Genomic DNA, 16,383 nt, shown 5'->3' with positions numbered 1-16,383 from the left:
AAAACCCAACAAAATGAATACATGTGTGCAGGAAAAAGCAGGATTTTTATGCAAAGGGATGAAAAGAGGCATAAAAGCAAATGCAGGACGTTATTCAGTAGATCAGGAAGACACAAACTTCCTGTTTTAGATCAACAAAAACATTTAAAATTGTTTTTCAATGACTTCATGTCAAGTTTTACTTGTTTCCTGCAGAAGATTTTATAGGTTGAAAACACAGAAGAGGCATTTTTACTCTGGAAGAGAGAAAAAAATCAGCTTTTCAAACAAACCCTTTCTCATGAGTAAATCTTCAGTGAAACAACAATGTCAACATTATTGCATAATATTTAGGTTTAATATCAATGTGAAGGATGAAGATGAATAAACAAGGATGATGCAAGAAAGCTGTGAGCTGCACAGTTTTAAACATCTGCAGGCTGTGGAGCATCTCAGAGGTGGAGTCAGCTCGGCGATTGGCCGGAGGGGGAACAGATCTGAACCCTGGGGAGCAACACCACACCCAACTCAAAGTATATGAGTGTTGTTCAAAACATATTATTCTCTTTCTCTGTTTGTTCCTATTGAGGATTAAACAACTACAGGCTGAAAACTTGTAAGTTATTTTGCATTGCTTCTTTGTCGTTCTTTTTAGACTAATTGCATCCAGATGAAAATGTTTCAGCTTTTGTTTTTACTATGTATTAAAACAATGCAGGCAATATTCTTAACTAATACAGTGCAGGTCTTTTAAGGCTGTTCATATATAATTAATTTTTTTAAATTGTGTTTCAAGGACTCCAATTATTTTAAAAGAAAAAAAAGGATTTATAATTCAAAATACAGCAGCAGGTTTGTTTTGTTGTTGTTTTTTTGTCCGGATGCACTGCAGCTGTGTCAGAGTTAAGTGAAGCATGACACATTATGATAAACATCACCTCTGAGTTAATTTGGTGTCCATCTGAGTTTATGACAGTCAGAAAAAAAAAACCCAAAAGCTTTTAAAAGACTGGATTATTCCATGACACTTCACACACAAGTTAATTTTGCAAGAATCTTGTGTCTAGTACACAGCATTAGGCAACTCAAGCAAATATTCACCGCTGCATTTTAGCAGCTTTTTCCTTCATCCATTCAGATCTGGATGAGTTTGTAGGCCTGAAATCATTAAATGCAAAATATAAAAAAATAAAAACAATGAAAAAGTTCTCTGGGGAAAAAAATCTGCATATAATCTTAGGAAATAATACAAAGAAATCAGTAAGTTTTCAATGGAAGCCTTTGTTTATTATCCCTCCAGGTGAAGATGAACGCCTACACGACTCCCTCGCCTCTGACTCAAACATCGACTGACACATATCCAACTTATTCAGACCTTGTGACCAAGATTGGAAGGAAGGGTGTGTATCCTAACTGACCACATCATCGGTTTATAAATCATGTTTTTCCAAAGTCTAACACATGAACAGTAGATAAACAGCATCTGTCTGCAACATTGAGATTTATTATAAATTATTATAAATGAGGAGTTTTATTATAAATGAGGAGTTTTATTATAAATGAGGAGTTTTTTCTTCTCCTAAATCCCTAAGTCCCTCTAATGTTCCCTGCATTTAACAGAAAAGGCCTGCTTAAAAAATTAAAGAAACAAATTAGGAATTTTTTTTTCTGTACTGATGCCACATTTTTAGATGCATTTGATCTAAAAGTAGTAAAAATAAAAAATTATGGAGGAAACCACTTTGAAAATATATTCCCTTCTTTACTATTGAAAAATCAGGGTAAGGCCAAGTGAGGGAGGATTACAAGTTTTAAATGGAAACAAGTTTAACTTAATTTTCTCTTTGTCAAAGCTAAGTTGCTATTGCTTCAAATGTTTTCAGAGATAAATAAATGCCATAGCAATTATTTTTATTTGATGTTTTTATTATATGTCGTGAGCTAAACTCTACTAAGCTAAATGTTTAGAGTGCTAAGCTGGATGTTTCTAAGACTGCAAAATAAAACAGCTAAGCTAACATCAAATTACTGCCTTATGAATGCAGTTAATCTAATAGAGGTACCAAACAGGCTACTATGTTAAAACATTAAAGATTGAAGAAGTTGAAAGCTGTGAAGTAAAATGTTCTTAAAGTGCAACTAACCCCAAAATTTTTTAAACAGATAAATTGCATAAACTAACTAACAATTACTATTTACATGTTAGTGTGATTGATTGTTTTATTTGAGCTTATTTAGTTTTGCAGTATTTGTCTTCTAGGCAGAGATGGCAAAAGTACTCACTTTCCGTACTTGAGTAAAAGTACAGATACTTGTATTAAAAAATACTCTGGTAAAAGTGGAAGTACTGATTAAACTTCTTTACTCAAGTAAAAGTAACAAAGTACAGGCTTGTAAATTTACTTAAAGTATAAAAGTAAAAGTAGAAACCACTTTTTTCATGCCGTTGCCTACATTTTAAATGGATGTCTGCCAATAGGACTAGATCTCTGTTGTGTTCATTTTCAATCATCTCGTCGTCGATGCTACTATGCTAACGCCACCGCCACCAAGCTGCAATGATTTGCAGCGAAAGAATGCCGCCGAATCTGTCGATTCATCTTGTAGTGGTGCGTCAAATGCAACGTAGATTCCCATCCAATTAGATTGAATTTGGTATTGATGACGTGAAAAATAATAACGGTAACTCCATTGAAATGATTCAAAACTAAAGTAACGAGCCAATTTTTAAAAATGTTAGGAGTAGAAAGTACAGATATTTGTGTAAAAATGTAAGGAGTAGAACTAAAAAGTCGCCATAAAAATAAGTAGTAAAGTAAAGTAAAAATATCAGAAAAATCTACTTGAGTACAGTAACAAAGTATTTGTACTTTGTTACTTCCCATCTCTGCTTCTAGGTGACCCTTTGCTGTACGCCTGGAGTCTTTAAATATCTTGTTTTTCTTTGAGTCTCCTTTTCCTCTCGGTTAGACTTTAATTCTAAAATGCAAAGCAGCATATAATCATCTCATTGACATCTTTTCATAGAATTTTAGGTAATAAAAAGGTTCCTTCGCTAGTAGATTATTGTACCTGTCCTAACAAACTGCAAATATGGCGAAAAGGAAGACTTTGAAACCTGAAGGAGGCTGGTTATAAAGTAGCTCATTTGTATTTAAAGCTCGTAGGGAAGCGGCTGTTCCAACCGTTGCATTTCTGAATTCTCCCGAGTGGTGCCCAACTTTACATGGGTGAATAAAGTGAATCTGATTGGTCGTTTATCAAGAGGGCGGGATTGTTTTGGTGGAATGTTCGCAAGTTATTTGATTGTGGCTGGTTTGTCGGAAGCATCTTGCTAACCACTTAGCAACTTTGTGCTAGTAGGTTCCCAGTGGGAAATTCAATTGGGACCAAGTAGCACTTACTGTAGCAACAATTCTGTCAAGGAACGCTATGGACAGCGCAAACATGCAAGAGGAGGAGAGTTTAGTGTCGGAGGTCGTGGATGAATCTCCTCCGTCATCCATTTTTTATTTAGAGGAGGAAAGCGGGACGAAGATGTTGTGGAAGAGGACGCCAGGGCGGCAGAAGCTTGGTTTGGTGTAGAAGGCTTCCAGCCGTACATGTTTGAGCCCTTGCCTCGCAACGCTGCCAGTTCTGTTAGCTCTACGCCTGCAGAAGACACAGACGTCCATCCTGTGAACACTGGGACGCAACTCAATGGCAAAGGAAATTATGCTTATTTCAATCGTTGCGTATATTAGCTGCGACATATGAATGAATATGCTATGACTGAAAAAAATTGATTGACAGATGACGTTGATATATGATTGGTCGAATTTACGTGTACGAGCTGACGTATAACTAACTGACCTGCATAAAATAAGGTGAAAAAAAACACAGATTTAAAGACAGGATTCTTTTTTTTAAATAGAAATTTTCACACAGCTGTTGGCTTAACGCAGGAAAAGTACATTTATATACACATTTAAGCCAGAATGATTTGACATTTAAATATGATTTCCCTACGACTTTAAAAAAGTAAACGAGACGTTCTAAGATGTTCATTAGAAAATAAGCGAAGTGGACGCCTAAGGAGCTACAGCCAGACCAAAAAATCGTAGTTTCACTTTAAATAAAGACCATAACTGGTTGATTTAAATTAAAAAAGAGGAATTTAAAAGTATTGATAATTATCATAAGTATCACATGTGGCCCTTAAACCAATCTAACTCCTGCCATCAGACGTTGAAGAGAGGCTACTGAAGTTATTAGTGCAAACCTTAAATGCTGGAAGAAGATTTTATTTACAGGTTTTGTCACCAGAGTTACTCACTGCTCAGCAGCACCAGCTTCAAGCTTCACTGATCAGAACCTTGAAGCAAGACGCTTGAATTGCTGAGGCTCTGAACCTCTGAGCTCCACAAAACCCAAAGTTCTAATTCAATGGTTTAACATTCTAATGCAGTTAAAATCACTTTATAAAAAAGGTGATGACATTCTGAATAAAATGATTTTACATTCAAACGGATAGATCAAGTTCTTATTTAATGCATGTATTTCTTCTACTGATTAATTGATGTCAGGTTAAATCATTTAACCTCATGTGACATCAGTGATGGGCCCAAATCATGCTTTCATTCACACGTCTTAGGAGTATTAAAAACAATGTAATGCGGTTTTACTGCAGGGTGTGTCTTATCAGCCTGAAGCCCCCTGGGGCGTGTCACCATGGAGATAAGTGTCAAGCATTGATATCAACAGGACGTGGTTTCCACAGCAGGGCTAAATGTGCAAAGATGTCCCTGAGAAATTAATTTATTGCAGTAAAAAACAAAGCTAATATCCATAAAACAAAACAAAGTAACAGATTGGGATCGCAAAATGACTAAAAGAGATCTTTAAACAAAAAAAATGACTGTGGAGTTTATGATAAAGTCTATTATCTAAATAACAGCCTTAATTTTAAATAGATATCTTTAGATATCTAAAGGTTATTACTGCATTAAAAGTATACATGCACCAAGGGAATCTTTAAACATTTGAGTTAGAGCTTTAAGAGAACCAGACAAAAAGAGATATGTGTTAAAATCATGACATTTTCTGTTTTTATAAACTTATATCATGGGGTCAAATGTGTTTTTTTCCTTCTCAGCTTTTAATATGAAACTCCTAATTTATTTATCTCTTTATTATAGAAATCTTTAAATGAATGTCCAAAATGTCTATAGATTGTTAAAAGCTGAATGTTGGGTTTCAGCACTAAAACATTCAAACTGTGACAAAGTGCAACAACAAATCAAAATGAATATATTAATAGGAATTACATCTAAACGGAATCTTTCTGTCTTTACAGATATCTACAGCAGCACAGAGGATTTTGCAGCCTTAATAGGAGGTGAGACATACTGTAAACTCCTTTGCAGATTTAATGATGTACTGCTAATTTTGTTGCACTCTCCTCTCATTCATGTATAAAACACATTTTCTGTTAAAGGCACACTATGCAACATTTTTCAGTTAATTAATGTGTTCCATAACGTTTTGGATGATTAAATGAGTCATTTCAGGTTGAACAAAGGTATTCTCGGCCGCCCTGGTGGTCTGTGGGGGAAATACCGCACTTGCAATTGCAGGAGCCCTGACCCGCACCCACAGGCTCAGAAGTCTCGCGAGAGTCGGTCTTGCTTTACGGCGAGAACTGCTACACCCCCCAGTTAAAAGCATGCTCGTTGCTAGCACAGTGGCGATCTTTGTGCAGTGCTGCTTTCACACCGGACGCAGCAAAAGCAGCAAAATCGCGTGTGCTGCTTCATTTTTACTGCTTGTACCAGTTAGTTTTGACGAGCGGCTGAAGCAGCTTTGCTGCTCTGGCTGCGCGGTGCAAAAGTGTGTCTGACGCGCGTTGGGCGGAGCTTCACTATCCTTTCTCTGCCTTGCAGCTATATTTGCTGTGATCAGTGGGAATAAAGTAGTTTTAATATGTTTTTAAGTGAGAAAATCCACCTGAAAACGTAATCAGTGCAGTCAGTTCATTCACATTATCATCCTGCCTTCCAATATTTTTTCTGTCGGAGCCGCTCAGACCCCCACATACCAGCGGTGCGCCGACAGTAGGAATCCCTTCATCAGCAGCCTCTGGCCGGGTCGCCTCCTCACGGTTCACCGCGGCAGCTGGTAGGTGTTTTTCATCTAAATAATCCAAACTGCAGGCAGCAGGATAATAAAAGCGAACATATTCTGCCGGCAGATTTCTTCATTTTAAGTTAATTTAGGCGTCAATAAACTGTTTCAGAGGAGTGATCATAGCGCTCTGATCATCAGCGCTGTGTCTCTCTCCCTGCCAGCTCCCAGATCAGCTTCTCTGATTGGTTGACGCGGCGCGTCGAGCAGCAAAAATTAAATTTTTCCATCTCGAGCAGCAGCGCGTTTGCGGCGCGTCAGATGCTCATTCGTTGCGTTCGCCTGTCTGCTAAGCTCAAAACAACCGCGCCTGGCTTGACGGAGAAACCAGGAGAACAGCTGTGCATATTTACGACAGTGCACTTTTACTTTCACCCTCTGGGGGGAGCCTCGCTGGAAAATCAACACCGGTAGCATAGTGTACCTTTAATACTTGGGTGTTTTTCAATCATCTGCAGTATAATAGATCACATAAATGAACAAAAGAACCATTTTGACCTGGTTGATAAGGTAAGAAGTATGACCACAAAATCACCAAAGGGAAAATTAAGGAAAAAAAACCTCTAAGTATTATTTCAAGTTGAGCTGCAAAGATTAATGGAAACATCTTAGTCGTATGGAGTAAAGGGAACTTTAGAGAATAAAAAGGACCCCCAGCTAACAGACAATTTTTTTGGTTTCATTGTTTTGCCATAAATCAAAATATCCTAGAATGAGTTCTGAAAACCTGTTCTGTAAAGAACAAATGTAAAAGCCGTTTTAACCATGGAAACTGTAAAATTGCGTTATTTTCTTCATTTTTTTTTCTTAAATCAGTGCAGAAAACTGAAAAAAGATGTTTTTATATCACCCTAATGAGATTGTTTGACTGGATTATAAAGATTTAACAGATAAAAAACCCGAATTCTTTGATATATCCATGGTACAGTTAAGTCCAAAATTATTCACACCCTGAAAAGATTCTCTGTAGTTTTAAAGTGAATCTGACCAACATTTTTCTTCTGACGGTAAATACTATAAATGTTTGAGATCCTGACTGGAATCTGATAAAAATCTGTGGATGGAGCTAAACATTAGTGTCATGAGGTGAATTTAGGTGGGTTTAATGAGGTTTACAGGAACTGAGGCAGGAATCAAAAATCCAACAGAAATAACAGACGAACCAGAACCAGGGAGACATCAGGAGTAAACCAAAATTCTAGGAGCCAGGGAGAGACGAGGTACGCAGACAGACGTTAGACGAGGATCCAGCAAACAGGAATTGAAGAGGGAGGGCTTTTAAAGGGGACAGAGACAAAGAGAGGGCTAACGAGGGGATTGAAAACAGGTGAGGGCAGAACAGAAAACAGAGCAAGGGAAAGAGGACACAAGAGGGCAGCAGAGGACAACAAATGGAAAACCAAGAAAAACAGGAACTAACAAACCAAGAGTCTGACAATTAGGGTGATGGTATAGCGTCCTTCCAGCCTTGAAAACATATTAAGTTTAGTTTAATTCTAAACTAAGTTTAGTTTTGTAGTAAGGAGGGGGAGGACAGATATGAAAAAGTTTCCACTACTACAGAACAGGTGTCAAACTCTGGTCCTTTTAGGTGTGTTTCTACTTCAAGACATCTGAATTAAAATCTCCAGGTCGCAATCCTTATTCGTAAATCCATTCCATTTACCTTTAACTTCATGTCTGCAGACTCAGGAGGAAGATATGTCATTGTCACTGGCGATATCAATTCCATCCCTGTTGCCTTATTAAATATTTATGCCTGGAATTATGACTGTCCCGATTTTTTCTGCATGATATTTGATATTGTTGCACAATGTAATAATAGGGAAATCATTTTAGGTGGTGACTTTAATTGCTATCTCGATCCTTTGCTGGATAGGTCCTCAAATAAAGCTGCCTCTTCTTTGAAATCAGTATCCGTTTTAAATAATCTCATGCAGTCTTTAAATTTAGTTGATATCTGGAGGCTTCAGCGTCCCTCTGATCGTAAATACTCTTTTTTTCTCCCTCCCATGGTAGTTTTACCAGAATTTTTTACTTTTTAATCGATTCAAAATTAATTTCACATACAGTCAGCTCAATGTATCACAGCATCTTGATTTCAGATCACGCTCCTTTAAACTTTAAACGTTATGCTCCGTCGTTTAATTGGAAATTTATTCCCCCTATTAATTCTGTTCAATCATTTCAGGATTATGTTTCTTCCAAAATCTCAGATTTTCTTTTTTTTAATGACAACAGAGAAGTATCTGACTCAGTTCTGTGGGAGTCATTTAAAGTAGTATTAAGGGGAAATATTATTTCTTATCAGTCTTCAGCCAAAAAGACCAGATCACAGCGTCTTACAGATATTCAGGCTAAATTGACTGTTCTTGAGGACGGCTATCAGAATTCAAATGATGAAAATATACTTGGTGCTATCCTAAAGATAAAATCTGAATACAATTTCATGCTTGGGGAACAAGTTGGTAATTACATTCGCAAACTTAAACAAAAACATTTTGAACTAGGGGACAAGTATGATAGATTGCTTTCCAGACAAATCAAAGGCGCACTTGCAGATAGAGCTATTCATAAAATTTATTTCCCCTCTGGGCTAATGTTAACTGACCCTAAACTCATAAATGACACCTTTTTCAATTATTACAGCAATTAATAGGGACAATTTAAATGTCCCTGTTCTGGATGAATCCGCCAGGTTAGACTTAGATTCTAATTTTACACTTGAAGAAATTCTTTATCTTCTGGTAAGGCTTGTGGTCCGGATGGGTTTGGGATAGAATTTTATAAAAGTCATTTGGATCTGGTTGCCCCTCTTCTTCTGCGCATGGTGAACTCTTCAGTTAGTAAGGGAGTATTCCCTCAGAGTTTGTATGATGCTGATATCTGTCTCCTCCTGAAGAAAGGCAGGGATTGCTCTAATGTTGCCTCATATCATCCTTTAAGCTTACTAAACTGCCATCAAAAAATAATTGCAAAAGTATTAGCTACCCGTCTAAACAAACATATTGCTCACCTGATTCATCCTGACCAGACTGGCTTCATCCCTAATAGATATTCTTTTTCTAATACTCGTCGACTCCTACAAGTTATGTATCGGACTTCCTGCCTCTGCAGTTATTTCATTGGATGCTCAGCAGGCATTTGATCAAATTGAATGGGACTATTTGTTTTTGGTCCTCCAAAAATTTGGATTGGTGATAAATTTATGGCATTATTAAAAATGCTCTATGCTCACCCCAAGTCTTCAGTTTTGACTAATTATGACAGGTCTGCCTCTTTTCCATTACACAGTGGAACCAGACAGGGGTGCTGTCTCTCACCGTTACTTTTTGCACTGGCCATGGAACCCCTTGCTATTTCCATCAGGACCCATCCGTTGATCACTGGCATCTCAGACTATACTACAGATCGGCCTTTATGCTGACGATGTTATCTTGACTCTTTCAGATGTCACAATCTCCCTTTCTCCGCTTCTTACTCTTATAAAAAAATTTGGAACGTTCTCTGGTTTTACTATTAATTGGAACAAAAGTATTTTTATGCCTCTTTCTGATGATCTGGACACTGATTTTCTTAGTAGCCTACCATTCAAAGTTTCCACAAATCATTTAGAATATCTGGGTATAAATATCCCAAGGGACCCTAAACTTGTTTTTAAATACAACTTTCTGGAGTTAATCAACAATTTTAAATCTATGATGGATCGATGGAAGCTTCTCCCTTTTTCCTTGATTGGTCGTGTTAATGTCGTTAAGATGGTGTTCCTCCCAAAATTGACATATCTTTTTCAAAATATACACATTTATCTTACTGCTTCTTTTTTTAAGATGATAGATTCCATTATAATTCCTTTTATCTGGGCTGGTAAACACCCTCGAATTTCTAAGTCTCACCTACAGAAACCTACTGCTGAGGGTGGCCTTGGCCTTCCTGATTTTCGTCATTATTACTGGGCTTGTAATTGTAGAACCTGGGTTTTTTGGAGTCATGTTTATTCGAAGGGTGAAGAGGTCAACTCATTATTGCCCAATTGGCCACTGAATGAAAACCTTGCTTCCATAGCACTTACTACTTCCTCTTTTTCCGCTGTAGTGTTGTCCAACTTCTCTTTCCCCTTTCAGTTGCTAAAGGATAATTTCTTCTTAAAAAAATCATTTAGGATTCTGAAGCAGATAAAGCTTGTTCTGAATCTCTCTGATTTCTCCATTTATGCCCCCATCTTTCAGAATGCAGCATTTAAGCCAGGGAATTTGGATGTAGTTTTCAAGCACTGGTTAGATAGAGGCATAGCTGTTGTCAAGGATTTATACATTGATAACAGCTTTGCTTCCTTTACGCAACTCCAATCCAAATTTGGTCTTCCTTCTAGCCACTTATTCAGGTATCTTCAAGTTCGCAATTTTGTTAGACAAAATTTCCCTCACTTTGAAACCATATCAGTACAACATCGCTTCTTCAAGCTTATAAAAAAGCCACCCACTTCTAGAAAGCTAATCTCTCACTTTGTTAATCTTTTCAGTTCATCTCCTTCTACTAATCATATAAAAGAGGCCTGGGCTTCTGATACACTAGTCGAAATTTCAGATGAGATGTGGAATTTGAGTCTGTCAAGGATCAAAACCTGTTCCATTAACTCCAGATTGCAACTTATTCAATTCAAGGTTATCCATCGTTTGCACTTTTCTAAAAGCAAACTTAATAAGCTGTTTCCTAGTGTCTCTCCAATATGTGACAAATGTAAATCAGACAATGGGACTTTGGGTCATATGTTTTGCTCTTGCCCTAAGCTTATGGACTTTTGGTACAGAATATTTAAATTTTAAAGTAACGCTTATGGCAAAGCCCTATATCCGGAAAACCATTTGATAATTCTGGGTTGCTCTAAATTCTCTGTTACTCTTCCCATGTCTCTGCAGCAGGCTCTGATGTTTGGTTTGGTGGTTGCAAAAGGGGTTATTCTGAGGGAATGGAAATCCTCTACACCTCTATGCTTTAAGAAAGGGCTCAATGATATGGCGTCCTGTATCTATCTCAAAGAAATTCGATACTCTTTGTCAGACAATCATGATAAGTTCCTAGATGTGTGGGGTCCTTTTAATAGACATATTCAAAATAATGGGTTAAAATGAATCTTTTCTGGACCTTTTTTCTTTTTTTAATTCTTTTTTTTATAATTATTTATTATTATCTCAATACTGTCATCCTTTATTGCACTCTTCTTTTTATTGATATCCCATGTTTTATGTTGATCTGCTTGACACAATGTCTGCAGAATTATTTGTTGTCCTCTCTGACTCTGCCTCGTGCTTTAATATGCTCTATTAATATAATAATTGTTTACTGTTTTGCTGTATTTTTTTCTCTTTTTTGTCTTGTCTGTTTACCTCTGAAAAAGCTTAAATAAAAAAAATAAATAAATAAATAAAAAGTTTCCCTAAAGAAATGTAAAATATTATTGTTTAGGAGCAAATTGAGATAAAGTTTATAATACAAAATTAAAATGTTTACAGGAACAGGTGTCAAACTCTGGTCCTTTTAGGTGTGTTTCTGCTTCAAGCCTACACATTATGGTTTAAATCAGGGGTCTTTAATGTTTTCCAGGCCAAGGACCCCAAACTGATGGCGAGATGGAGAGGGGAGCTCCTAATTATATATATAGTACGAAATTGTGTTAAATCAAACTGGCCCTATAGTAGCTCTGTTACAGATGGAGTAATATAACAAAAGTAATGTCGCCATGGGATTATTGAAGTATTTCTGATTCCTGGTTGATGGGACAGGTGTTGTGAATGAAACGGTGCCCAGCTTGAAAGAGCTCCTGTGTGTCGCTGAATGTGTGCATTGATGACTGAAAGACATCTTCTGCCTCCATTTATCTGTTTACTACAGTGTGTTGAATTCATTTTAATGTGGATTTAAAGATATTTAAATTAGTGGAAAAAATTGCAGTCTAATCAATCAAAACTTTCATGCAGTACCTCCGTTGACCCCCTAGGGTTCGCAGACCCCCTGTTGAAGACCTGCGATTTAAGGCAAACCTAGTTGGGATATGAGGGATTGCATTCTAGTCAATGAGTCGATGCAATAAACTGGTTTTCATTAGATAGAAATTTTTTTTTATCAAATTGACTGTATGATCTGGTGAACTGTAAAATATCTTGAGATGACACGTGTTGATAATTGGCGCTATAGAAATAAACCAAATTGAATTTAATTGTAAGGGTGGGAAAACGAGAGAAAAAAGTACGGCCTGTTCCTTTAGCTCTCAGGAAAGGGGAAGGGCGGTGAGCTGCAGAGAGTGAAAAAGAGGTGCACTGTTGCACAAACAGAGAAGCAGCACTAAGCAGAATTGCAAAGGAAATGGAGCAATTTCCTGAAATTTAAGCTTCAGCGTTGCAATGATGATAATGAGCCAAGACTGATACTAGCTTAGGATCAATATTACAGTTACTGGAGAACTTGATTAGATAACGAGCAGGTAAAGCAAAAATTTGACTGATGTGTGTTGGATCATGGACACAGCTTAAAGATGCTGGATATCTGACCTCAAGGGCCTAAGTTTGACAACCCTGCCCTATAGAGAGAGAGAGATGAGTGAGGATAATTATAAGATATATGATGAATAGATGATCAGGCTTACTGCTGAGTGTGGGAACGCATTCCCTAAAAGTTATAGCCTTATGTGAAAGATGAAGGTTTTGAGGTCTAAACTGTTCAGGTGAGGTTTATGGGTTTACAGTAGCATTTTACTCAACGTTTGAGTCCCAGGTCTGCCCTAATGTCGATTATTAAAATGTCTGACAATGTGCTAAATAAAAGGTTAAATTGATTTAAAATGTAGAGAAAATATTAGTATATATGAATAATTTAAACATGTTTGCTTGGTAACTGATGACTTATGCAACCATGAAGGAGGTTGTGTTGATCTATGACCTGCTGGTTTTAATCTGATCCTTGGTCCAATCCTGAAACCTTCACTGACATCTGCTCTGACTGACACATTAACTTTCAACACAATCCACAAAAATCAGGCTCTTCTAAACAAATTTATCATAGATATCAGTGTTTACTGTTTCCATATCTTTACCTCACAGGTATCATCTCCGTTGTGCTGCTGGTCTTTCTCTGTACAATCGCCATTTTGCTCTGGTGTTTATCCAGACAAAAAGGCTCGTATGTCACCAACGAGTCGGATGAAGAGAATGATGAGGTCCTCAACGAAGAAGACGAGTCTGTCGGCTCTGATGTGGCGCTTCAGTCTAAGGAACCTCTAAAGACCAACAAAGACGACTGATGGGGAAAAAACATATCCTCCAAACATAAATTCAACTTAAGAACTGATGAGATTTTTCAAATGAAAGAACAGATATGTAAGATAATGAATATTCTTTATGAGTTGCTTATTTTGTAAACCTTTTACTTTATAAAGCCCCATGAAAAGGTACTGAGACATGGCTGGTTGTTATGTAACACTTTCTGCTGATTTAGTTTGATTAATTCTCTGTGCAAATAAACTATTTTATCGGTGTATTTTAATTCAATGAGTTCATTTATTTTAGGTCTCATATTTGGTTCTTCAACAGAGTAGCTTAGAGAGAGTGAGAGCAACGAGCAGACAGATCTCCTGTAGGATTAAAAATTTCAGTAAACATATCTGGGAGATTGTTCTACTTTTGTAGAACAATTTAAACAATTAAACCAAAAATAAGAGAAAGAAAAAACAGGATGAAAGCAGGTAGAGAAGAAAATAAAACAGTTGGATCAGAACATTAAAATAACAATACCTCAGTTTATTTGTCACAGTTTGTTCCAGATCAGTGGATCTTAGGAACTAAATGCTGCTTCTTCATGTTTGGTTTTAGTTCTGGGTGAACAGAGTAGGCTGGAACTAGAAGGCCTGAGTGGTCTGGGAGGTTGATCTACTGACAACAGAGCTGTTATGGATTGAGGTGCTGATCTATTCAGTGATTTCTAGACTAACAAAATTATTTTAAAGTCTATTCTCTGAGCTACAGGGATCCAGTGGAAGGAATTCAGAACCGGCTGTGATGTGCTCTACTTCTAAGTTCTAGTGAGAACTCTGGCAGCAGCGTTTCGGATCAGCTGCAGCTCTCTGATGGACTTTTTAGGCAAACCTATGAAGACACTGATGCAGAGATCAATTCTACTAAAGATAAATGCATGAATGAGTTTTTCTAGATCCTGCTTGGACATCAGTCCTTTAATCCTGGAAATGTTCTTCAGGTGATAAAAGGCTGACTTAGTAACTGCCTTCATGAGCCTCTGAAGGTTCAGCTCTGAGTCCGTTCTGACACCAAGATTTCAACCAAACACTGGGAAAAAAAATGTTTTTCTTTAAAAGAGTGATTTTTTTCTTGAATTGAGTAGATAAGTGACATTTTTCCAATGGAACAAGACAATTTTAATTTAAAATAACAAAAAAAACTATTTAATTGTCTTATTCAACTGTATATTATTAGTTACCTTATTTTAAGAGTAAAAATACTCACTCATTGGCAAATCATATTATTTACCTACTCAAATTAAGAGTAAATACACTTAATTTAAGACATCTTGACTTATTTATAGATCGTTTTTGCAGTGTAATCAGTGGTTTCTTGCTGGAAAATTTGAAGCTGTGTGCTAACACCGGATCTCTGCTCCTTTGGTCTGAAGATTATTAGCTCAGTTTTATTTGTATTCAGTTGGAAAAAATTATGGTGCATCCACATATGAATCTGTTCTAAGCATCTAGCCAACACTGTAAAGCTGTTTGTTGTCTGCATAGTTATGGTAAAAAAAAAAAAAAAAAAATCCTATAATCTAAGCTAAGAGCAAGAAGATGTTGAATAGGAGGGGCCCCAGCTCATTTATTTTTAATCACCTCACCACAGGACCTTTCTGGATGAAAGTATGGTTTTTTTGTCTATATGCATGAGAGTCTCCTTATCTGTGACACCGAAAGATTAAGGAGTAAATACATTCACAACAAATCAAAGCAAGCAGTTAAGAGGAAAGCATTATCTGGACATACTCGTTAATATTCGTTAGTACTCGTTAGTATTTTTACTCTTAAAAAAGATATTTAGATAAAATGCACTTTAAATGAGACAATGCAATTGTGTTTTCTTTTTTTTAAGCAAATTGTGTTGTTCCATTGGCAAAATGTCTCTTTTTCCTCCTCAATCAAAGAACAAAGGCACTTATTTTAAGAACAAATTACTTATCTAGTTTTCGTTTTTTTCCAGTGATGAAGGTTATTTGGTTTAGTGTACAGATCAAATGGTAACATCTAAACATTGTTTGATAAGGTTTGGATCATAGGCCTGAGGTGGTGATTATTGTACAGATTTCACTTTAATTCTTTAACAGGCAGCAAGATGCAAATATTCCTGTTTTCAATTCTAATAATATACCTACAGAGCTGTGTTGAACAGTTTTATTTTAATGTTTTATTTTGATTCAAAAATGACTTTTTTGTTCCCAAGGGGAAATTTAATATTACTGTACACTGAAAGAAATCAAAATCTAGATGACTAAATGTATCTTTTACCTCTTCAATCCAAGACAAAAGGCACTTCTTTTAAGAAAAGATTACAAATTTTAAGGAAAAAGGTAACATTTTAAAGTTGTTTTTAGGCAAGAATTAGCTTGTTAAAATAAAAAAATTGACAATATTTAACCAAGTTTAAAAAAGCTCTGTTGTTTACTTATGACCTAGGACCTGATAAACTGATTTCCATGACGGGTGAAGCTACGACTGTCCTAAAATGTGCAGTGTATCAGGGTTGTATCTGTAATATTCATTACTTTATTAAATATTCTTTGTGAAATGGAGCCTAGGTGGAAGTTAAACTGAATGAACTGATTACTCGCCTTATTATTACTATTATTATTATTATTATTATTATCATCATATCGGCCTTGTTATATTTGCATAATGCATGAAAAAAGTAAATAAAATCAGCAGCGCAAGAGTCTGTTCCGATCATCCGGCCCTTACCTCAGGCTACTGCAGCCCATTGGTTATCATCCCTGACAGTCTAAAGGGCTAGGCCAATCAGAAAGTAGAAAAACACCTTTAGTCTCCATTGGAACTTTCAAATGGATGCTGCGAAATGTGTCAAACTGACCAGGGGTGGACTGGGACAAAGAATCGGCCCTGGCATTTTTGGCTAGACTGGCCCACCACATTTTTTTTTGGTGTACTGAATGTGTATACCAACTGTGCAATACATT

At 36.6% G+C, this 16,383-nt stretch overlaps 1 protein-coding gene across 1 annotated transcript; it reads left to right on the top strand.

Moving 5' to 3' along the window:
* The first annotated feature begins 447 nt into the window (after nt 1–447).
* On the top strand, nt 448–13,680 carry LOC119791428 (cell adhesion molecule 2-like). The gene is made up of 4 exons (XM_038297501.1): nt 448–595; nt 1,280–1,379; nt 5,315–5,356; nt 13,239–13,680. The coding sequence occupies exons 2-4, from the start codon at nt 1,286–1,288 to the stop codon at nt 13,436–13,438; spliced, it is 336 nt and encodes a 111-aa protein (XP_038153429.1). The 5' UTR covers nt 448–595; nt 1,280–1,285; the 3' UTR covers nt 13,439–13,680.
* The last annotated feature ends 2,703 nt before the right edge of the window (nt 13,681–16,383 follow it).

This window comes from Cyprinodon tularosa, unplaced genomic scaffold (genome assembly GCF_016077235.1).
Source record: "Cyprinodon tularosa strain WSP-4 unplaced genomic scaffold, ASM1607723v1 ctg39, whole genome shotgun sequence".
In the NCBI taxonomy this organism is placed as follows: Eukaryota; Metazoa; Chordata; class Actinopteri; order Cyprinodontiformes; family Cyprinodontidae; genus Cyprinodon; species Cyprinodon tularosa.
Note: the sequence above shows the minus strand (reverse complement) of the source record. Positions and strands in the feature narration are given on the sequence as shown.